At 41.9% G+C, this 25,619-nt stretch overlaps 1 protein-coding gene across 1 annotated transcript in view; it reads left to right on the top strand.

Moving 5' to 3' along the window:
• Nucleotides 1-25,619, top strand: part of COLEC12 (collectin subfamily member 12) — a 585,337-nt gene that overhangs the window by 17,332 nt on the left and 542,386 nt on the right. The window contains exon 2 of the mRNA XM_078687450.1: nt 16,902-16,952. Coding sequence (XP_078543576.1) covers nt 16,902-16,952 — 51 coding nt within the window. The remainder of the gene's footprint in view (nt 1-16,901; nt 16,953-25,619) is intronic.

Below are 25,619 nucleotides of genomic sequence, written 5' to 3'. Positions count from 1 at the left end.
GCAGCAGGGCAAGCCATGGTCCTCTGCAACATGGATGGTGGCAACGCTTTTCTGAACAGTCTCCCAGACAGTCCCAGCACCCTTAGAAGTCATCAAAGGGTATGAAGGAGTTCGACCACGTAACTCCAGTTCTGAAAGAACTACACTTGCTCCAACTCCCGGCCCAGTGCCAGTTGTAGGGCGATGCGCCGGTGTGACTGCAATAGGCGCAGACTTGGGGGGATGGCAGCTGAATTTTGGAATATCTTACAGGATTTAAAGCTTTTGATGCAGAGTTCCTTGTGTGCCTAAGAATTTGCAGGCAATAATAAAAATGTCAAGATAACTATGGTGATTATTGTACCTGCTGGAGAGATCTGACTTCTATCTAGCAGTTTTGACTGATCATAAAGTAGCTAGAGGGTTAATGTGTTGCTGCAAAGCACGTGCAACTTGCAGATCACAGAATTACATTTTAACTAGATAGCTCACTGGGTTAATGCTTTTGCCAGAGATAGCCTTTTGTTACTTAGTAAGTTACAATCCTTCTAATATTACACAGGGAGCTATGAACTGGCATCAAATAGCATCATACAAACTGCAAAGCGACTATTTAGAACAATTCCACCAGTCTTTGGTTGCTAAACAGGGTTGTTTGGGTAGAAATACATTCTTATTAGTAACATCAACGCCAACCACTGTGTTATATTTTAAATCCTGAGTTTGTGCTTCTCCAAACCAAGTACTCTTAAAATATACTATCCTACCGTTACGGTGACACATGTCTCCTTCACTTTGTATGTTCTCATTATCTTATGTAGCGTTTCCTATACATTGATTTACACACTTGTTTGATTTATAGTTTCTGTATAATGTGTGTGTGCCAAAGTGTTCTGACAGCAGTTATTGGTATGAGTAGCGCCGTAAAAGAAATTCAATTCATGTGCGAGAGCAGCTATGGAGAGAGGAGGGGGACTCTTGGAATGTGGTAGCGAGGGCGCCCATGGAGAAGATCATTGGGGGACAATAACAATGCCGCCAGTGCTAAAGCTGGCCCTGTCCAGGTCCAAATTATCTTCAGGACCACCTGCATTACCTGCAATCCATTTGGAAACAACAAATTCAAACACCTGGCGCCCATTTAAACTAAAAGACACACAATTGATGGACGGAATGCAGAACAAATCAAAGCATTCACCCCCAGTCAAGAGATCTGGGTTAAATCCATCATTCTTTTGCTCACCATGTCACTCCAGTGTAGACACGGCCATATGCAAATCAGTCTTGACCCTGTGCCTCATGGGAACAGTCCAACCCAGGCTGCAGAGCCAGGTCCTCCCTGGACCGTAAACAAGCATCCTAGGACCGGTTTCGGGGTTTCACTCCTCATTAGCCAGGATAGCTTGAATCCAGTGGCACAGCGAACCCGGGACCCACGTTTGGGCCTACCCGGCGCTCTTAGGGAGAGAAAGCAAAAGACACACAATTGATTGACGGAACGCAGAACAAATCAAAGCATTCACCCCCAGTCAGGAGATCTGGGTTAAATCCATCATACTTTTGCTCACAATGCCACCTCAGTTTAGAGGTGCATGCTTTATCCTTCTCGCGACGGGAACTACCACCACTCTGGTGAAGGCCCATTCCCCCTTCCGTACTTTTGAGGTGTGCTAAAATGAATAACATTGGTTTTGTTTCATTTCATTAAGGATACCTTTGCACGCAAATACTCTTAAGCACAGCATCAGTGAAACAGGAAAAGAATCAGGCCAACAGGCTAGCATTTCTAATATCACAATTTAGACAAAGGCCTCGCTAAACCAACCGGTAACCAGGCCCGGACTGGCCGTTGCGGGCACCGGGCAATTCCCCGGTCGGCCGCAAGGGTGGGGGCCGTTTTTGGGCCCCTGGGGGCCGTTTTTGTGACAGGGCCGTTTTTGCAGCAAAGCTGCAAAATCGGCCCTGTAACAAATTTGGCGGAAAAGCGGCCCTGGTAAAGAGCTTGGTGGCATCCCCCCCCTCCCCCAGGGGGAGGAGGGGGGCCGGCCGAGCACTTTGCCAGGGCCGGTTTTGGTTCCCAGTCCGGCCCTGCCGGTAACCTACGTTATTTGTGACGTTACAAAGTGGCAAAAATGCGGTAGTAAGCCCTCTATTGAAATACAAAAAGTGTTGCGTGGAAGGTTCGGGACAAAACAACTTTGTTCCTTGCATATTAAAGTGTATACTTTAATTCCATATCCTTATGTGCCAAAACAACTATTTTTTTTATAACTTCATGGTGACTAAAAGCAAAACTTACTGGTGTTTTAATATATGTAATGTACTTTGCTATCCAAGACTTTTGGGGGGAAATAGTACAAATTCTTCTCAGCTGGCCGATATTTTTGAACATAAATTGCAAGGAATAGTGAAGGTGTACCTCTTTTGTGTCCCTTTCTCCTCAGATTAACAACTTTCGCAGAGTGGAGAGGAGACCATCAAAAGTCCCAGCTCCCAGAAACACACAGGCCCACTGCTTAATTTGAGCCAGTGGTTGCAGCTGGGGCCTACCGGCACATAATTTAGGGAATCAGCACTTATTTTTCCTCATTAGACTTTGTCTAGGAGCAAGAGAGAGAAAAACAGGAGGGAAAAAGAAGGGAAAAAGTGTGGATTGAAACAAACACACAGGAGTATCTAGTGGTAGCTCAAAAAGGCCTGCGGTGGAATCAAGACTATGCAGCATTGGTATTCACCACCCTGACTTTAGATAGCATCAGGGCACAAGTCCCCCCAAAAAAAAGTGGAGAGACGCTGACATCACGACAGGAAGTGACGTCACAAAAGGTGGCTTGCACTGTCAGACTCATTGCCTCCCCTCGCTCACCCCTTAGATGCGCTTGCATCAGAGAAGCCAGCGCGTGAGCAGCGTTGTAAATGAGCTCCGATCTCACCGAAGAGAGGCAAAAGTTGCGAATGTGTGGCTCCATTTGCTCCAGTAATCGAGCTCCTGGTACAATAAGTGGGGGTACGCCGTCCAACCACGTGGTACCCCGACTCAAGCCCTGGATAGCACGTGTCAATGGAAGCTGTGAGCACTGCAGGTAAGAGCAGTGGGGCCAGGTGAGGGGGATTCCGAGAGACGACCATGAGGGAAATACATTTTACCTTGTGGTCGTCTCTCGAAATCCCCCCTCACCCAGCCTCGGATTGGTAACGCGGGCACTCGGGCAATGCCCGAGGGGCCGGTGTCCGAGTTCCTGCTGTGGGCTGCTTTCTTGTGCAGTCTGGGGCCGATTTGGGCGGTGTTTCACTATTTCCGAAATACAGGCAGCGGCCCAGTGGGTGGCTGAGTGGCTTTCTGCAGGCAGATGGGCGCTCATAACCTCTCCCCCCCTCCCCACCACCACCACCACCGCCACCACCAACACCGCCGGTCCCCCAGCCCCGGTTTAGCAACAGGCAGAGGTATCACACTCCATGTGTCTCGCTGGCCGGCCCATTCATGTATGCACATACTGAGCGGGGCAGGGGGCCTCAGCATAAGTGGCCTCACTTGTTTCCAGGTGTGTTTCACTAGTGTAAACTAATACGTACATTTTTTTAAGACCCCTCCTTTTTAATGCAATTACGTTGAAGCAGTGATTTGAAGGAAGACATTATGCAAATGGGGGCCGAATATTTTTTGTGTGCCCGGGCCGATTTTCAATCCCAATCCGACCCTGCCCTCACCTGACCCCAGCGCTCTTACCTGCAGCGGCCTCGGCTGGTCAATGGCTTCTGGGCACATATTTGGACCCGGCACTTATTCTTTTACAAATTAAGCACTGCACAGACCTCTCCAAATGTGCGATCTGAAAGGTGAAAACCAGCTCCGCTCTTCCCAGAGGGGCCCGGAGTCTCTGTTTCCACTGAGCTCTTTAAAACACAACTTTTGGCAGACCTCGCTCAGACACGCTCAAAACTAAATTATATTTATTACAGAATTGCTCATTCTGTACTCTAAAGCACTGGCCAAATGCCAAGAGACACACGACGCCTGTAACGCGAGGAAACAGAACTCTACATAAAATAAAGAACAGTTCTGCAGAGGGGTATATACGTTACCACGGCATTGCAAGGCAAATTCCAGTCTAGCTGGATTATAACTGCAGCCTATGTGCAAATTGCAGACAAAGGGAAGAGAGTTGTTACAATATATTGTGCTTCGCGCTATATGTGGTATTTTTATAATGCAGACCTGGCTAACGGACTGCGGGGTGCTGCACAGGTTCGAAGGCAAAGACACCACCAGACAGTGATTCCAGGCGGGGCATGCTAGCTTCAAGGAGGTATGGTGGCTGATTTACTGAGTCACTATGAAGTGTGCTTTAAGTAGATATGTTTCGGCTCTTTCCTAAAGTATAGACCTGTAGGGGCGGTTGGGATGGAAACATGGATGCGTTCCAGATGGGTGCTTAGGTGGAAACAGCCTGCTGCCTATTATCTTTTCTTTCTTGCACTTCGTCGTCGCCAGTCGGAGTATGTCAAGGCATCAGCTATCCTGAGAGCCATGTAGTGGTGCTGGTCGTCATGGCTTTGCAGAGGTTCCTGCTGACTGGTGCGAACCGGCAAATGGAATCAGTGGAGTTCCAGCAGGATGGAGGTGAAGTGGCCATCTTCTTCAGGACTTTGATCAGGCAGGCTGCGCCATGTAAGATGCCCTTAAGGGGGACCATTTTGAAGTTTTGGAGATCAAGGAGTAGGGAATTTCGACCATTATGTTGTCTGGTATCTTTATTCTGCACCTAAGGATGGAGTCATGGCCTGGATATCTCGTAGCCAAGGCTAATGGCAGGATCCTGAAAAGGATAACGAATTCAGAGTCAAGGTAACCCTTGGCTATCCACCACCGCACAACTTCCTCACCCCATATCTAGAGGCAGCCCATTTCCATGGAAATGTATGTGTAAATATGCTGAAATGTTTTCATATTTAAGTAGGAAAAGTCAGTAAAAGCTTTAGAATAGGCAATAAATAATAGTTTTAATGTTTCTTAGATCTATGTCAAAGATAATGAAAAAAGTACTTTAAACTGCACACGCTGCATTTAGTTGAAATATTTTTGAAAGTTATAAGAACATTCTAATTTAAATATGTGGGGACTTTGTTCTCCCACATGTGCATCTGTCTTCAGGTACGCTTTGTTAGCCATGATACCACGTTTTCCATCCACCCAACTATTTGGAAACATCTCCTAGAAGCTTTTCCCTATCCATAATCCAGGGGTGCTGCACCCTTACCAGCCCTGCCTCAGATCTCTTTGCTGTTTGTACACCTAAGCGTGCACACGCCCTTACCTATTCAGTTATAGAGGGCAGGAGAAAACCTTCACTTGTTAGCTAAGGGACTTGGGCTAGGTAGCTTTCCTACACTGACTCACTGTACAGATGCCCAGTGCTTAGCCAAGCCTTCAACTCACCTAAAATGCTATTAAAATGCAGTAAGTTGATATTCTGGCCACTCTCTTCAACCACACTCATTCCTCCTTTCTTGGTGCTTCCACATGTTTTCTGTCTGCCTGCAAATTCAGGAAGAGCTAGGAAATATGTTGTAAATTTACCAAATTTCTGAAAGCTGATGGGAATTTACAAAATGGCCAAAATCTGCACCTAACTAAAAAATCTGTGTTATCTGAAGAAAAATCTGACTATACCTAGCCATGTCTCAACCTGACTATGTAATTCTTGCTATTTTATTCATCCCCCAGATATAGGACGGAAACCTAGCATATTCCAGCAAGACTTCGGGCCGGTTGTACGAACATTGTATTAGCTGAAATTGATCGCAATATGTGCACTGACTTACAGCGAATCCAGTGGCATTTTGCAAACCGTTGTATGTACTAATAGGTTGAGTCACAAAATGCCAAATAGTAGAGGGTTGCAATTCGACCTAACTCATGCATATTGAGGTAGGTCACATGTTGCGAATCACTACGATTCGCTGCCATCACAGGGATGGTGGTCTGCTGAGGACAGCAGACCACCATGCCTGTGATTTTTCCTAAATAAAGCAAACATTTGTTTTTTAAAGGCTGCCCTTTTTCCTTAAGGAAAACAGGATGTGTTTAAAAAAGTGAAAAGTTTTACAAACTTTTTTAAGACTAGGGACCACTGCTTACTCCTAAAACATTTCTTGTCAGCATTCCCAAAGTGGAAGGTGTCCCTGTCCCATTTGCGGGTGGGTTATCACTATCTTTATGTAGTTGGTTAAATATTAATGATTTGTGCCCGTATTCTGGCCACAAAACATGAATACATCCCCTTGAGAATTGCTAATTGGAAAGGTTGCCCTAAACATGCCCCTTCCAAATCAGAGATTCAGTATGTACTCACAAATCCATATCATGATTCGGTAACATGTACATACCAAAAGGTCATTTTGCAGTCACAAAGAATCCGATTTTGGGAATCAGAGCCTTTGCGACCCCAAAATCACTTTGTACATCTGGTTGTTAGTGATGAGATCCTTGCCTTCTTCATCCCCTTTCCAAAGGAGATTGCGTCTGTGGGTGCAATTGATCCTGGGATGCTAGAACTAGCACTGTAGATATGAAAGTATTGAGAAGGGAAAGAAATATGTATTTGCTTCTGTAATATGTTCTTTACAACTGCAGAAAGATGGCTAGGTTTCTCCTTCACAGACATATGTTGATCACAGTGCAGTGACCAGAAAATGGGAACGGCCAAAACATGCAGACATAGAAAGAACTGAGGGCCTGATTACGACTTTGGAGGTCTTGGAGTGGGCTGCCAAGCCAGCTACAAGACCGCCAAACTCCACTACTGGCCACCCGCATGACAACGAGGTGTCTTGTGGTCTGGCGGGCAGTCCTTTGGCGTTCCGACGGCAGTGCCTATTAAAGATGCATCTCAACGGAAACACCAAAGTCCGGTCCTGCACGACATGGACTATAAAGTCAATGCAGTGCAGGAAAGTGGGGTGACTGCACGCAGAAGGGCACAACATGTGCCCCCCTGCAGGCACCCAATGACCCTCAAGCAACAGGTAGCCCTGTAGGGTCCCCTTTGTTTACTCCCACCACAGTCTTCATGGCAGCCTCACCTCCATGAAAACTGTGACAGTGACGAAACTCCTAATATGCTTGGTGGCACTGCAGCGGCACCACCAGCATATTAGGGGCTCTCTGACTGCTGCGGGATCCATGATCCCTGGCAATTGCTGCTGTCCTGTGGTGGTCCCACCGCCATATTCGTAATATGGTGGGTGGACCACCAGTTTAGTTGTCTAGGGACTGGCACCATGGATTCGGCTGTCCGATGGACCACCAAACTCATGATCAGGCCCTAAGCCTTAAGCCCTGGGGGTGACCAAACCAGTCATGTGCACTCTCCTTATTTTCCATGATGGCTGCATGCAGCCTACATGGAGAAAATGGCCTTCCCATAGGCGCCTGGTTGGACGCCGTGCCCACGAATCACGACGCTAACATTGCAGCATTGTGCTTGGCTTAGGGAAGGGGAGGGAGGCTGCCTGCTTCCTGTTCCATGGGACCCGGCCAGGAGCTGAGTCCATGCAGGACCTGTGAAGGTACGTTTATATATTTGTTTAAATTAAAACCACCCCGCCCGCGCGAACCCCCCACCCGGAGTCATGCCGGCCGCAACTGAGGTTCAGCAGTAATGGTGCACTAGGGATTCTGCTACAATGGCATGGCATTCTACCAGCAGGGAAGATAGATGGAATGGGTGAGGCCTTTTCCCTTATAGCTTCAGCCAGGGGCGTAGCTTCACAGGGGTATTTAGGGTGTAACAACCCCCTAATAAATGTACTTTCTGGGGGATAGTTGAGTACAGGTGCTTTCATTCGGTGTCTCGGATTTCACCAGGGATTTTTACATAAACACAGACAAAAAAAAGCACATACACTCTCTCCCTCCGTTTTGAAAGTCGTTAAAAATGTTAGTTATCTTACAAAATTTTGTGTTTTCTCTCACGCCGTCCTCCTGTCAATCCGCATTACGCTCCCTTTCCTCAGCCCCTTTAGCCCCTCTCATGCGCCCTGCTTGTCGTATAATGTATTTTACAATCATATGGCAGCATGATTGTTAAAAAATCTGAAGCTCACACCCCCCAATCTTACTGACCAAGCTATGCCCCTGGCTTCAGTGGAGCATGAGGTGGGTGCATGGAAGGAGAACTTTGTCCTACAAATGCACCATGTGGCAAGAGTTGGGTTACCTGGCCACGTGATGGCAATGCCCGTCATATGAATTATGACGGGCATTGCCATCATATGCCCATGACCTGGGCATATGATTGCCATAATTGACGTATGGTGACAGAACTTTTTATATGATGGCAATACCTGCCGGGTGGTGGCATTATATCAGCTCTGGTTAGCTTAACAGGAGAGGCACATTGCCTGCATCTCTACCTGCAGTATACGGTCTCTGCACACTAAAGGGCTCATTAGGATCACGGGCGGATCGCCACCGCCCGCATTGCGGTGGCGATCCGCCCGTGATCCGACCCCGCCCGCCACCCATTTCCCCCTGCCATATTACTATGGCGGGGGGGACCGCGGCGGATGGAAAGACCGTCCACCACTTTTCCGCCCAATCAACGAGTTGACCATGCGGAAAAGGGTTTAATATGGTAGCGGTGTCTGTTAGACACCGGCAGCCATATTACCATGGGTGCGGAAAGATGCCAAAAGGCATGCGGAAATAGACTGCGGGGGCCTGTTGCGGGCTCCCAGATACTCCGGGGGTGAAGGGTGCACATGGGGGGTACCTATGGTACCCCCTGCAGTTCCATGCACAACATGGCAGGCACCGCGTGGTGCCTGCCATGTTGTGCATGGAAGTGCACAACATGCCTTCCTGGCATTGTGGCGGGCGATGCTGAGTGCACCGCCCGCCACAATGACAGGAATGCAGGATGCACCCGCCACTGTGGCCGGCGCATCCAAATTGCCCCCACGGGACCCCCGCCCTTATGGCGGGTGGTCCCGTTTCCCGATAGGGTGGCGCGCGGACAAAGTCCGCCCGCCATCCTAATGACCCCCTAATTCTCTGCAAATGGCAGTAAATGGGAGGTGGCTGGGAAGGAGGGTATGTGAAACAGTGAAAAGAAGGGTAAGGTAGGGCAGAGAGACCTTTAAATGGATGGTGCTAGAATTTCCTGTTGGTTGCAACTGTAACCTTTTGTCAAGGAGTTTTTGGGCTAAATAATACTAGGAGCTACTCCCACAATCTGTCCATCAATGCAGTGGTACGTTTGCTGGAGACTTTGATAACGTGCACTATCGAAAGTCCTTTAATACTCACAACACGTAGGTAACACAAAGGCAAGTGACAAGACCTTCCTGGAGTATCCGCAGCTCACCCAGGGTAGTGAAGGCCCACCCCAGAAAGCTTAGTCTTTTAGGGTTGCGTGTTTGGTTTAGAAATCAGTAAGAATAATTGCACCTCAGTTAAAGGATGTGGAGCTGATTGCATAGAATGAATCAGTGGTGGTAATTGGTTTTGGTGAATAAAGTGGTTCTGTTTCCATACTGCAGTATATTACGCCAAATTTGTGTTTCTAGTTAACACTACACCCGCAATCATTTGTCCCTTTTTAGCCAAGTGCAGCTCTTCACTGTTCATTTTGATAAGAGTGACACTTCGTCACACAATTGGTTAATTGTATTCTGAACCACTGTTTTTCTGATTTATCGACTGGACAATCGTAGTGTCTTGTATCGTTTTTTGTCAAAGGCTATTATGGAAGGAACATACCCATCGCCAAATGTAAATAGAGATAGTGCCAAACAGGCACATACATTAGACTAACTCTGAGAAGTGCATTTTCCATCAAAACACTTCGAGGTAATTTTTGTTACATACATTATATGTTTAATTAACGATAAAGACCCTTCTTAATTGAAAAATAATGCTGAAAATATAACTGTGCTCAATGTAGAAATATTTGGGAGCCCGTAGAATGTGACGCGAGAAACACAAGTGATGATCAGAGATAAACAAGCATCTCATTGGATTGAAAAACAACAAAACAAGCAATGGAGAATACGTGAACAATTATTATAAAGTTGATCTGAGTTAGAATATTAATCCATAAGGAACCTGGAGTCAGACATGGCTAAAATACATGTACCTATAATTTCTGGGTTTGTGGCGTGGCCTTTGCCTCTTCTGACTAAACAGTACATTTATTGGAACTCAAAAAGGGAGCAATTGTAAAGGGACGCCGAGGTAGCTCAATGCAGTGGCTTGGTGGTCTGACATAATTCCAGAATGTCACTACAATGGAGATTTTTCACATTCTCCTTGTGCATGTGTTAAGTGCACAGTGGCACCCTTGAGCAATAAATGTGACTGGGAAATGCAGAAAGTCACAGCAAAGTTGGGGCCAATAGAATCCTCACACAGTACCACAGAAGGAAGCATCATCTCCTTTTCTTTCAGAAGTCCATTACTTCTCATTAAAGGTTCCTTCCAATTCATAAACACCAAAGGCAAGATTCCAATGATCCAACGTTCAGCTCGGATATTCTCTCAAACTGCCATTTTAATGCATTATTGCATACAATTAGGTGCTGCAAATATGAATGACATTTGTTAAGTATAATGACCACAGTTGATATACTGAATGGATGTTCCGCTCAAGTGATTATCCGTACCAAAATAAATAGTCTTGTATTCTATTTTCCCTAGGTTTAGAGGCTTTACCTAGGTTTCCCTGTGGCTACACTGTTACTCTGTATCGTGGAAGCACTGTGAGCACTGCCTATTCTACAAATGCCCCACAAGTGGAGGGTGGTGGGAGAAAAAGGCAAGAGGTGTCATCGAAATTAGGCAGGGTTATTTTAGGATTATCTCCCAATCATTCCAATTCCAACGAAATATCTTCAAAGTTTGGGAATCTTAAAATAATTATGAGAGTTGTTATTCATCTATTCTAAAATGCTCACCATTTGGCCGTGTCTTTTTAGATCTCGCCAGTGACAGCTTTAGCCGTTTTGCAAAGCTTACACCATCAGCACATAGGATGCAAAAGGTCTGCCAGTGGTTGATGGAAATTTCATTCATGTTTATCAGCCCGAATTACAGCCATTGGTTGTTTTAACTGCCATTTTTGTCACATAAAGTATTGCCTTCACACTGGGTTTGCCATTTCATTGTTGGTGCATGAGACTACATAAGAACTTGCTTTCTATGTTTTCTTTTTAGGTTCTGCAGCTGGAATCATTACCCGTCCACCTTATCCCTGGACAGTTGTTATTCGATAACGAAATCCACACTTGTTATAATCACTTCTAGAGCTGTAGATGAACACAATGTTTCAGTTCTGCGTTGTGTCCTCATGTGCACCTGCACTTTGTGTTGGTAGATAGGTAATATGCTAGTCAAACCTGTGCCCAGAAATCAAACAGGCGGGGGAGAAAATCATAACCGCCTGCAGTGCTTTCCCTCCATCAAATCTAGTCTAGCAGATTCATAACCCCACTACCAATCCACAGAATTATTAATATCTATTATAATTGAAATAATGTTATTAAATGTAATAATGTTAAATTATATTATTAAATTATTATTAGGTTGTTATGATCATCATTAATAAATTAAACAACAGTCCACATAGTTAATAATATCTAATAGTCACAGTGAGGTGGCATGCCAGATTCCAAGGGCCAGATGTACGACATGCCAAATGGCGTCTCACAAATTGCGTCACTGTTGCGACTCGCAATTTGCGAGGGGCTATTGGCATGTACAACAGTATGTTTAACACTGTTTGCGATTCCCAATGGGGTTGCAAATTGCGAGGCTCATGAATAATAATGAGCCTCTCGTATTTTGTGAGCCCATTGGGAATGACCGGACCCGACCGGGGCTAGTGGATCTGCTGGCTCAGCTCCACAATGTCTGGGACTGCTCTTAAATAAAGCAGCTTTTTAAAAAAAAATGCAGCCCGTTTACTCAAGGAAAGTAGGATGCATCTAAAATAAAATAAAACGTTTAACGTTTCAGTTTTTAAGGGCAGGCAGTAGCCCCCTGGGACCACTGACTGCCCTTAAAAAATAATACTGCATGCATTTGCAAAGGAGAAGGGTCCCCTTCCCATTTGTAAATGCATTACCACCTACTTGAAGTAGGTGGTAATTTGCAAGTATTTTGCAACCACAATTGCGGTTGCAAAACATTGGTACATAGCTTTGAGATCGCTATTAGGAAGGGAACGCTGCATCCTAATAGCGAGTTGCAAAACAATTTTTAGCGAGTCACAATTTGTTTGCGAGTCGCAAAATACTGTTTGTACATGGGCCCATGCTTTTTAGCGTGCGCAAATGGGTCTGAGACCCATTTAAGCACGCTAAAAAGCGTCGTACATCTGGCCCTAAATATCTGGTGGAACTTCCAACTCCTACAGCTCTTGAAAGGTTACATTTCAGACTTCTTTGGCTGATGCACCCCCACCACACAACTAGATACATTTAATGCGACAACAGCTCCCTACATTGAATCTTCCTGTTGATGCCAGATCTTCTCTTCTGATGACTTTTTCTTGAAATAATTTTTTCTACAAAGTATAAATTAGAGAATTACTTTGTTAGTTTGATGCTGCACTTGCAAAATATAGGGCCGATTCACAAAGACTTTGAATAAATCTGCATCAAAGGCGGACATATCTACTCAAATTGTGGGGTGCAAGATATATTGAAGTTTCAAGATACAAGTGAATGTTCAACCTAAACCAGGAGACACAGCACTTCCTGAATGAACTTGGCATGACTCAGAAGAACTGGATCAAACGGCTTGCATACATGGGATATTTTTTAAATTATTAAATTGTAGTGGTTTGTGAAAGACATCTCAGAAATCACATCTATAGAGAATGACATGCAATTAATGTAGGAAACAAGTACGTCCAAATCAAAGGGATCGAATGCTAGAATAAAAACTCAAAAATATTTCCGAACTTATTTATTAATCGTTTTATTAGGTTTTCATTGTCAAAATCAAGTAACAATGACACTGTATATATTGACACCTTACTATTCTCACATCTGTACAACAAGCATTGTTTATGTCAATGTTTCCACCGGTGTGTCAGTACTATGTGTGTTTTTATACACTTAGATTCAAATGTAATGTAATATTTGGCTCTAGTAGAGATCCAATGTTGTTTATATCCGTGTTTGAAATTGATGAGTCACTGCTATGACGTACAACAGTTGATAACAAAGCCTGTTTGTTACCCACTGTTGCTACCTTATAAAGGCCTTATAGGCCAGGCTCACAGGGCTCTCTGAGAGCCTATCAGCGCTGAGCTGCCTGCCTGCTGTGAACGGAAGCAGAGAGCACAGCAGCAGGAAGGGGAAGGAATGCAGTGAAGGTGATAGTTTTGCTTTGGGGTGACAGGTAAGGTATTTTATTTTTATTTTTTGGGAAAGGGCAGAGAGGTCATGTATATATGGCTTCTGATTACGCCTTTGCCTCAGCGTATCAGTTCAAACCAGGGGCAGGTGATTTTGGGGGGCTATACATAACATACACTTATAAATGGGTAAAAAGTGAATTAGGGGCATGTTTTTCAACTTGGTGTTCTGAGAGACATCCTAGACAAGTCGAGCATCGCTGTCGTTGTCTTTTTTAATGTCATTCAGGTGAAACAACATTCGTTGAAACACATCCCCATAATTCACTTTTACCCATCTATAATTCTATATATCCTTGCCCCTCAAAAGCTTGTGTGGACAGCCTCGTGCTAAATAACTCCCTTTTTACATAATAGCACACCTATACATTCCTTGTAGCTGTTCCCTCATTGATGGGGCCTTTGGGATACCCAATATTTGTGTATGTTGCCTTTTTGTAAGCAGAATCCTAGCCCGATTAAGATTTTAGCATATCTTGAAGACCCCTCTTCTACTAGCCTAATGTTTGGGACAGCTTGATGGGAACCTGTATTACTTTGGTCAACATCCCTGCTACGGATGATCAATATTTCTGAATTATTAGGCAAGACCATGATAAGTGGAAGAAGTCTCCTGTCACATATCTAAATCTAGGGGAGTTTAGGAAGGGTAATCGCCCGTCCACCAGAAGCACTTGGGCATTTAGTAGGTTTTGTACATATATCTGGGTATGCCATAACGTGTTTGGAATCTCTGGTGTACATGCAGCCATTTTACTACCTCTTTCTAGTGGCTCTTATCTAAGAGGCTCCACTTTTTATCCCATGTCTCCCTCAACTCTTCCAAGTGGTCAGGTGTGTTGTTGATCAAGCAGTTATATATTTGCAATATGTTTTCCCCTCTAGAGGATTCAGCATTATTTTAACCTCTAATGGACTATATAATGAAGGACTTCGACTTTAGTTACTTAAGAATCATTTACAAGCAGATTACTAACATCATGGACTCTATCAACAATGCAAATTGTTATTTGTGATTTGCAGAGTCGAGCGAATCTGATTTAAGTTGCTTTGTGTGGGATTTTTGCCAAAAAGTAATAGCATAGCATAGCACTACCTTGCATTAATTTGCTTTAGGGAGGTGTTCCACGAGGGGACATGGGCGTTCCCATGCAACCATCCATGGAGTTTGGCACATTCCCAGATTTACTAAGTATGTCAAAAAGCGACGCTTTCCTGAAGCAGGCTTAACAAGGAGAATATCTTTATTTCTCCTCAGTTTGTCCACTTTCTATGTATGCTAAGCATGCATTGAAAGAGGAAATGCCTTTGAGCGGTGCTTAATTTGAGCCGGTGTGTTCCGATGCTCATCATCAGCACTTAATTGTCAACACCTTCGCTTATGACAGTCTGCCACATGATGGCGCTGTCTGTCTAATTTACAGATGAGCACAACAACAGTTGTTTATTAGTTCAATATACATAAAACAAATGGCTAATACCTGCTGCCCAAGCTTTTCTTATAGCTTTGGGGCATGGAATAGTCTGATTTGTCACACATGTAGGAGTGTGATGCTTAGTCGTTGTGATGGTAATGTCATTGGTAGAGATGGCAGGGGCAATGGGTAGTGCACTTATTATTATTATTATTTTATTTTTTACCAATTAACCACTGCCTTTAAGGATTGTTTTTGTGCAGGCAGGTATATCTTCCTGCAAAAAAGCAATCCTGCCTGTAAGTCAGACTTCCTTGCCCCATGCTGCAAGGGTGCCTGCGTTGGCGCTAGGCTGTATACAACACACCAGTGCTAGGAGACAGCAGAAATGCACCATATCTTAGTAGATATGGCACTTATCTGCTGTCTCCCTTTCATGCAACGTAGCACAGCTACATTACTTGCTGCCCTGCGTTGCATGAAATGTAAGTAAATATGACATTCAGTGTATGTCTCATGTACAAATATTTATAAAATTGGGAAATTTAGTTTTATTAAGCTCAAATGTTTCTACAAGGTTTGAAAAGGATTTGATATGATTCCCCTCGCAAATATCTCCTACCCTCATAGAGCCCGATTCACAGAACTAACTTTAGACAAAATCCTTACTACCATTTGGGTATTCACAGAAGGTACTTACTCATTTTGTCCTAACTTTAGAACTCCTAAATGCCTTCTGTGAATACCAAAAGTCTTAAAGTTAGGATTTTTCACAGTTTAGGAGTAATAAAGTTAGGACTCCTAACTTTAGGACTCCTAAATGCCTTCTGTGAAGACCGAAAGAATTGGAATTAGGATTTTTCTCAGTTTAGGAGTAGTAAAGTTAGGACTCCTAACTTTAGGAGTCCTAAACTGAGAAAAATCCTAACTTCAAGACTTTCGGTATTCACAGAAGGCATTTAGGAGTCTTGAGTTAAGTTGCTTCATGTCTAAAATTCCTATAATTGATTCTTCCAAATAAGGGACTTTTTAAAGAGAAAATGTGGCAAAGATAGTAATATATTCCCTAAGTTCTGTATTCCCTTTCATATTTCTGAGAACATTTTGTTTTCCTACCATTTAATGTTTGAATGGTGCAAGATTGTTGGTCCTCTATGATAGGGTGGACATAGTGATTCAGCGATTGGAGTCTTTGCTATTTTTAAATTCGAGCATTCAAGACCTCTTTTATATACTTTAGTATATACTTATATGTGTATGCACTTGTGGGCTCTGGAGATCAGCCCTAGGACTCGTCCGAATCCGCTTAGGGCCTTTTTTTCCTGTTCGCCTGCCTCTATTTAACTGTCTTGATAGAAAACTAATAGTAGAGGTCAGTAAAATACCAGAATTGCTTTCTGCTTGTTCAACTGCTTCTATTTAAAGGACTTGATAGAAAACGACCAGTAGAGGTCAGTAAAATACCAGAATTGCTTTCTGCTGAGGGACTTTCTTTTTTTAATTTATTTTTCTGGCAACTGCCTCTATTTAACTTTCTTGGTAGAAAACGACCAGCAGAGGTCAGTAAAATACCATAACCACTTTAGCATTCTCTAGGTTCCAGTCCATAGAAATTGTCTTCCACGAGTACCCGTAGACAATAATATCTTTTTCAAATCTTGTATTTTCAGCGATATGACCACCGAAGGCCCTGCTTTTATATTAAAAACAGAGCTTTGGACTACACCATTTCCCACTGAAAGGCAATATTTTTCTTCATGTGTTCCCATACCTGGCATGCCATGCAGTTTAGTGCTTACTTTCCCTCCATGTTAAAGAACAGCAGATGATTCAGCACCAAGGCTAATATGCTGCATAGCTAAATACATATAAGGTCCCATAGGCGAGACCGATTGCATTGCAAATGCTTGATATAGTAACCCACTGCTCACATTATACTTGACAAGAAGGTCATGGAAAGTCATGCCAAGGTCAGTCATGAAGTGACCCAGCTGATGGCATTCACAACAAAATAAATGGACCTTCTTTGGCGCGTGAATCCAGTCTTCTATAATCTGACACTTTTCCTTCTTTCTTGCAGACGACTTTGCAGAAGAGGAGGAGGTGCAGTCCTTTGGTTACAAGAGGTTTGGTGAGTAACAAGCCTTGCTGTGGTTTTAGGACAGTCACGTTTTACCAGACTCACTTGCACTAGCAGTACAAATATTTCATCAGTCAAAATGTCAGTTAATCAATGAAACTTTGAAATGCAGTATGCCTTCAGCGCGCAACCCTGGCATCGGTCCCACCAACAAATATAAAGGTGTACCCCACCTTTAAAAAATGTGTGTTATTACGTATTTTCTAAAACATATCCGATAAATTATTTTTTAACATAACAGTTTCCTTTCTGTCCTCATGTCATTACTCCAGAGTGCGTTAACGCAGCACACATGGGTGTGTTTTGATTGACCTCATCTTTTCCATGGTGTCAAAGCCTAATTAATTTTTCCCCATATTAAAGAGGTAGCCTAATTTCTTAGAAATGTAAATATTGACAGTAAAGCTGGATATTCCATGTTTCTGGGCCTTGCGTTTGATATAAACTAGGTACTAACCCTGGGGACAACGTGTGATATTTTACATATTTTATTGGATTGTCAAATGGTTTTAGATATACGGAAAGATATTTTATGTCCAATTTTTTAAAAAGTACAGCACAATAACAGGGCAAAGGCGGCAGAACGTTTACTAGAAATGAGGAATCTGGATATAGCTTGTGCTCTGGGGAGATTTATTCAAAAAGTCAAAGAATATTTGAAATGTGATTAGTACCCAAAAATGTACCTGTGTGCAGGATATGAGTAGGATATATGGTCCGAAGAAAGGTTTAATGATTTTATTTCGGAATTGTATGATGATGTTTTAAAGATCCTACACTGTGTTGAACGGTGCCCAATGAACAGTTTCTCCTATTGCGGAACAAGGCTGGATTTCTTCCAGTTGCTGAGAAGGCTGAGGTGTTGAGGGAAGTTACAAACCCTCTTCTCATTGTTCTCTGTCTTAATCTGTCTTAACAAAAGAAGAGGCAGATATTAGCCAGTCATTTAGATATGGGAACATTTCATTACCTTTCATGTGTAGGAATGTCACTACTGGAACAAATGGCTTCGTAAACCCCAAAGGCTGAGGCTAGACGAAAGGACAGAGCTTTGAACTAGATTTGGCGGCCAGAAATACTTGACTCTTTAGATAGATCGGCACATGAAAATATGAATCCTTAAGATTGAGCATTGCTAGGAAATCTCTCAAAATCCTGAGATCACAGTTTGGATTGTAGTCATCTTGAATGTTACGTAGAGTACAAAGTGATTCACAAATTTGAAATCCAAAAAAGGACAGAAGGTTCCATCTTCGTTGGTCACCAGAAAGACTAAGGAATAAGTGTGATTATTTCTTTCTGCATTTGAACCTCTATCCCTGCTCCTTTCTCTACTAGATCTGTTATTCCCCAATTAATTAATTAATTTTGATATCTGACTTCAGCAGACGGGTCTGTCGAAAAAATGGAACTAAAGGCAGATTTTCGAACTCTATAGAATAGCCAATTTTCCTAACAGAAAAATCTCACTTTCCCTTTATTTACAGACCCCATTTGTCATAAAACTTCAACAACCTGCCCGCCACTACAGGAGGCAGGTAGTCATGCTTTCAGTGGCCGGTTCTGGGCATTCTGGAGACATAATTTTTCAGCGCTCGCAGACATTCTAGGCAAATTGCCCACGGACAAAAGAGTCTTCACTGGTCCTAAACCCACCGCATAGACTGTCTTTGAAGGAACAATGTCTCGGCAAAGACTTCACTGCATAAGTTGCATACGATGCTGCTCTGATGACAAAGTGTGATGCTGTATATGCCCTTTTCAAAGAAATTCATACATTCTTGTTTACTGGGTCTGGTAATCGCGCCTCCTTTCACTCCATGGAAGAAGATGCCATACTGTATAATATACTCTTCACCATGGGAGTATGGGGGAAATCATCATCACATTTTGTTGACTATATATATTTCCTAAAAATCATGGAAAAGTTGACCTGTCAATATCCTTCCACTCTATGTTCAGGATAGCCTTTAATCATGAAAATAAACGTCCTCCTCTGATTTAATATTATACTGTCAGTGAACGACGTTTTTGTAGCCAAGGGCTACTTTTAGTATGTTCTTCATGTGTGCTTGGAGAAAGGAAGCTGGCTCGAGAAGGGGGGGCAACATAATAGAGTAAGGACTGGAACAGGGAGGATGGGTCTGCAGGTAATATAAAATTAGTTTTACTTGACAGGAGAGGGACTCCACAAACCAAGGGGGCAGAGCACAGTAAAAGCAGTAAAACATTTCTCCCCTTGGGAAATCAATCAAGCACACATAGATCTCGCAAAGATTTTTTCAATCACAAATAAGTACCACATCCACATTGAATGTACACAGGACTTTTAATTATATCAAGAGTAGCATGTGATAATCCATTTACAACTACTCATAACTTTTGTTAACAAGTAAACTTTTCAAGCATTAAAACATGCAATATTATAAAATACAGGCTGTACAGTTCAAAATATCAATTGTACATAGAACGACTCCTTTCCCTACAATACAGTGCAAAAGTTAATCTAGCAATAGAAAGTCATTTCATGCAATACATTTAAAACAGGGCAGAAAACACAAGACGGTACACATAAATCAATTCCAATGTTGCTGGCCCGCTGTAAACTCAAAAAAGTAATACGTCATGTATCTCGCTACAAATCATCTATCTTAGAACAATGTGTAGCGTATCCTGCATAATATAAAACTATGTTGATGTGTTTCGGTGGCTCTTATGATATATTACCACCTCTTCAGGACAAAAAAATATATATACAATCTCCCACAAAGATTCTCAGCTAGACGAATAAAACCCCTGCATAAAAGAGTAATGACAATTACTCCATTGTACATTTCCAACAATTTAAAAATCACAATGCAGACAGTATCTCAGTGGCATCCAAACCATACTTTCAATGCATTACTTATCTATGTCCCATTACTTTTGGGCAACTTACCTGTGTACATCTCGCATCATTCTCTTACTTTTCTGAGTATGTCCCACCATTAAATCACCAGTGTGGCCATGTTTCTTTCTGTCAAGGACAGTGTCGACTTTTTGAGGACAAGTTTTTTTTAATGAATCTTTTATTGCATTTTTATAAGCATGCCTCACTGTACTTTACATGCACCACAGAAGCATTGGAATTTCTGTGTCATCTCCCACGATGTGCATAGGGCAGGATTGTTGGACACTTCAGCATTAGAACAAATATGAATGTGGATTGATAAAGTCACAACATATGAATACTGTGCACGGCAACCACAGATTTGTTTTCCAACTGAGTCATTAAAGTGGTGTATTTAAAATGCATAATTCTGATTTCGAGCGTTCATTCAGTGAGTGTTTTTTTACAGTTATTAAAGTCTTTATTTTAAAGGCAAAATAGTGTTTCATTCTGAAGAAAAACTTGAATTTTTCTCACTATGTACCCGTGACCATCAAGAAATGCCTTAACTTACGCCTCAGTAGTATATTACATAATGACTTTACTTATTCACAAAAAATAGTTATTTTTAAAGGTAAATTGATCTCTTTATTAAAATTCGGTGTGGCTTTAGCCATGTATGCTCCTCAGATAGCTTCACATTTTTACCTTAAGTTCCAGTCCATGTAACTTTTATTACAACATCCCTACTACATGGTTTTCTTCATCGCCATAATGTTCACCATGATTTGAGCAGGGACTCTGCCTCTGTTGCTAATCTGTTACTGATCTAATTTGTTACTGTTGGTGTGAGGAGCACACTCGTTCTGCCTTTGAGATCAAACAGATCCTAAACAAGCCCCACCATAAAATATGGTGACATGAAGATCTGAGACAACAGGCTGTAAATAAGCATGCTGGCATTCCCCATTAATGTCAGAGTGTTCTCAATTGAGCTGTGGGTGGTGTCTGCCCAGTGCTTCTGGTGCTGATTAAAAGACTGAAACCCAATTACTGGAGACATATTATTTCTAGGGGCTGTTTCTTTGGTTGTCTCACAGATACTTCCATAGTGAGCTGGGCTGAACCCTGGTGGAGTGTAGAACATCCTCTGCCTCGGATCTAGTTGTCTAGTTGTACACAAGGCAGCTGCTAAACTGCTTATGTCCTTTTATTGATCAAGTTACTTCATTACATGTCTTGTTGTAATGCTTTTGGGATGTTCTGTGTTCACTGGCTTAGAACAAGACGAGGAATTGAAAAGAGGGAGATATTGAAGCATTATGTACATTTTTATTTCTACACTCATGCTATAATGACAAGTGGCCTCCAGGCAACTGAGAGGAAACTGCTCTACCATCTTAAATATTTCTCATGCTCTCCATCTGGGTACAAGCCAGTACATTTTCCTGATGTGCTAAATTGTTGGAATGTTTTTTGTGAAGGCTCAGTACTAATGCACACATAGATGAAGGACCACCAGTGAGAACTGTCTTTAGGCCATCAGACTCGTTTAACTTATTTACATTTAGTATTCACTAATTAAGGACAAACATGAAACGGTGCAGCTAGAAGTGAGGGCATCAGAGTACACTGCCAACTCTTAATAAGCGTCTGCGGTCTCTATATCATGTTTCTAATGGATTGTCCTTGGCTACCTAAGATCCCAAGAGAAACCATGAATCCTAACTATATGAATCATTTTTGTTTATGAACATTAACAAAGTTCACCTGGGTACCTACAATATATTTGTTCAAAACTCAAATCGATCTATCCTAAATTTAAACTTGGTCTTTTATATTCACAAAATAATATCAACTCTTGGAACAATTTCCCTATAAGCCAGTGCCAGACTTGCCATAGCGGGCATCGGGCCTTTCCGCGGGAGGCTGGAAGGGTGGGGCACAGTTTTAAAGTGGTGGGGGCCAGATTTGTTACTGGGGGCCGATTTTGCAGCTGTGCTACAGTATCGGCCCCGAGTAACAAAAGTAGCAGTCCTTCATACTTGCAGCACCCCCTCTCCACCTCTGGGGAGGGAGGGCAGGTAGTCTGACAAAATTGCCTGGGCTTCTTTGGGTTCCCAGTCCAGCCCTGCTATAAGCCTCGATTTAGCCAAATAAGTTAGAATTAAAAGCCTACCTATGCACACAATTGGACAGCCTGTGAAAACATTTGACAGGCCTAGGCCACCCCTGCACCGAAGTTCACCATCGGAGGGCGGATACTGACTGCATCCATACTCTCACCATATAACTCAACTTACATACAGTGGTTACTGGGCTGAAACCCCTGGTCGCATGTCACCCAGTGTCCATTTATTGGTAGTATTTTTGACATTGTGTATATTATATCCTGCTGCAGTCACTGTTGCACCTGCATCTATATGTATTCCACCCTGCTGAGTATATTTACTCTATCATTGTAAAGGCGTCTGGTACACAATGCTGGGGGGCTTCAAACTATGCTCTAGATAACTAAAGAACAGCAAATCTACAGCCACATCCCATAAGCAGCTATGAGTGTAAACATTACCAGATTTCAGCTACATCCAGTGTGGTGCCTGTGACCTCAGCTTGGTTGGTTCTGGTTAGTCCCTCTGTATTTTGGCTGCCAAACTTTGGATTCAAGTTTTTGCTCTGCGCAGTGACTACTGTTGTTGGGTTTGTTGTTTAGCAATGTTAGAGACATGGAGGACGTGCTTTCCTTGAGCAGAATCAGAGTTCCAGCTGAGCACACATATACAGTATTCTGGTTCTCCACATACATTTGATAGTGGTTTCACAAATTTGGCTTATTCAAGGCCATTGTGTTAGATTGTTTGCAGTCTCTGGTGTTTATATCTATTATACACAAAAGGGACACATTAAGAATGCTTTGTAGTTGTTTTTGGTTCCTGAAATAAACTATTTTGATAATGTGATTTAATTAAGAATGATTTTGTAGTTATTTTAAGTTACTAAAATAAGCGAATTTGAAAATATTTAATAAACTGAATCAATTTTAAGAATGTAATTTGATAAACTATGTGAACACTTCTTTAAGTCAGAGGGATATTTTGAAGAAAATCACTGTGAAGTATTAATTTGCAAATTATGCACAGATCCTCATGTTTCTAAATGCCATCAGCATGCATTGCTATCACATCGCCTTTGTATAGTCAGTTACTGTTACAATCACTTTCACTGTTTATGCAGGCAGTAAGGGAATTTTTTAGAGTTAAATAACTAAGGGTTGGCACTACATCCAAACATGTCTAGGTGCTCAAAAAACGCAATTTCTGGGTACAAAAGTCAGGTTTCCTACACTAGCATTGCTTGACATAAGGTCCTGCTGATGGAACTTACAATCATGGTAAATACACGAGCCTGGAAGATATTCCACAGTATTAAAAGCTGTACTGTAGTTTTATCTGTAAGAGCGTAATTATCTCCTGTATTGATTGTATTGTGTGTGTCTTATTAATGCATCTTTTATGGCTCAAAGGGCCTAAATAAAGATTGAATTGAATTGAATTGAAAAGCTGTACTGGAGGTAGGAATATGGGTCTCCTAGAGGAGGGATTGGGTGGAGGGCATTAAAATGCTAGTGAATTATCACGAGGTCTTAACTTTGTGGTTAGTCACAAACTTTCCCAAAGATTTAACCAACCCACTTAGCACGATTATACATACCATGGTAAAAGCTTAAGCATATGTTTAAATTGAGTGTGAAAGGCACATAAAGACGACCATATTTACTGGGGAGTGGGCCTAGGGTTCTCTTCATTAGTTAAATTATTTTCTAGTAAAAAAAAGTTAAACCTGCAGTTATGCATTACTACACACGTTGCATTCCTGATTTGTGTGCAAACTCCATTTTGTTTCCAAACTGGAATTAACCGAGGACAAAATGTAGGAAGAAAATTAGGATGGTTGCATTTCTGCATTTTTAACCATTCTTTGTGAATTGTCTACCTAGAAAGGGAACGTTATGCATAGCAAGGGTCTTAGAAAGTGCTTTCGGGAATAGTGCAAAGCACAGCATTTACTGTGTTGCATATATATTCTTATCAATGGTATTTTATGTGCACTTCGTTTTTTCATTTATATCTAAAAAATGACTAGTATCATCTTAGAAAGGATTTAATGCAAAATCACTGGGGGCATGGGGAAGGTTACAATAAGTTATGGTGTGAGGGTGAGATGTAAGGTGAAATGTACAGGCTAGAGTTTGGGTAGGGGTGAGAGCTAAGGTTCGGGTTAGAGTACAAGTTAGAGATTGGGTAAGCGATTGGGTATTTCTTAACTTCAGGGGTTGGGTTAGGATTAGAGTTTGAGTTGGGTCATGGTTAAAGCAAGGGGTACTGTAAGGGACTTTATAAAGAAAGGTGATGGGGTTAGTGTTAAGAGTGGGGTTAGGGTATGGGTAAATTATGGGGCTAAGTTTAGGTTAAGGGTTTGGGTAAGGGTTATAGTTAGAGTACTGAGCTATAAGTGATGGTGTAAGAAGAATGGTTGCATAGGAGATGGTATGGGAGCACTGACCTGTCCGTAAACTAGTAGAGATTGGAAGGTGTAAGAGAAAATAAAATAAGATTAGGATTAAGGAAGGAGTAACAGGAATTAGGATAAGGGTTAATTATATCAAAGTACAATTCACAAACGTCGGTAAAATCAACTTTTTCACTTCTACTTTTTGTATTTTCCATAAACGAACTTTAGCCACAGCTTATTACCTCTGCTTTATTATTATTATTATTATTACTATTATTATTGTACAACCTTCATGGTATAACACTAAATTATCTGTGATGTATATGATCCTCTATCAGATATTTGCAACGTAGCCAACAAATACCATTCTCTGAAAAAAACCTCTCCAAACCTAAATACCAAAGGGCTACAATGCTCCTGCATTTGAAGACGATTTCTCACTTTTTAGAAATTCACACATTTTTCCAGGAGAATTTCAAAAACCTAAGAAAGTCAGTATTTTATGAATTATTGAAAAATTCAAAATTAATGCATGCACAATTTCTAGTAGGTGGGGAATTATGCATGCACAAAAAATGTGTAACGTTTACGCAGCTTGAAAGTATTTTTGTTTAATCAATTGATCAGTAAGCTTCATTTGATCATTCAAAAACAATCATTAAAGCACTTGAACATTCAAAAAACATTATAAAGGTAATACCATGTTGAAGAGAATTACCAATTACAATTAACAATAATATCAAACCATTTTTTAAGGCATACAGGTTGGTTTGATGACCTATCTTAAAAATGCAAAGCTTATTGGTGTTGATTAAAAATATCAGTATCATATACTACAAGTTTAAAATACAAATTCAAAGTTTGAGTTGATAGCATTTGAAAAAAGCAGCTTTCAAAAAAACACTCCACAGAGTTGCACACAAACTGATTTGAAGGATGTGTAACAAGTACAAGGCTGGTTTACATTGATAAAATCTGTTAGACTTAAAAAGAGGTATTGAAAATGTCTTCATAAAAGGTACATAATATTTACAAAAGAAAACAAAGTGAGCCAATGACTGTACCGAAGTCTCGTCACAGGGTCAAACCAGAACTGATGCAGTATCATATTGTCCATGGTGGACACACAACAAACGTGTAATCGTCCCTGCTGACATTTTGTGAGGAGCAATTTATCCCATAGGTTCCCAACCAAGAATGGCTCAATGCCATTGCTTGTCTGAGGGATTGAATAAATGTGCAACACATGTTTGCATAATTCCTTCACTTCTCTGGTC

The sequence above is a fragment of the Lissotriton helveticus genome, chromosome 4_1, assembly GCF_964261635.1.
Source record: "Lissotriton helveticus chromosome 4_1, aLisHel1.1, whole genome shotgun sequence".
NCBI classification, from domain to species: domain Eukaryota; kingdom Metazoa; phylum Chordata; class Amphibia; order Caudata; family Salamandridae; genus Lissotriton; species Lissotriton helveticus.
This window is presented reverse-complemented; position numbering and strand designations above follow the sequence as displayed.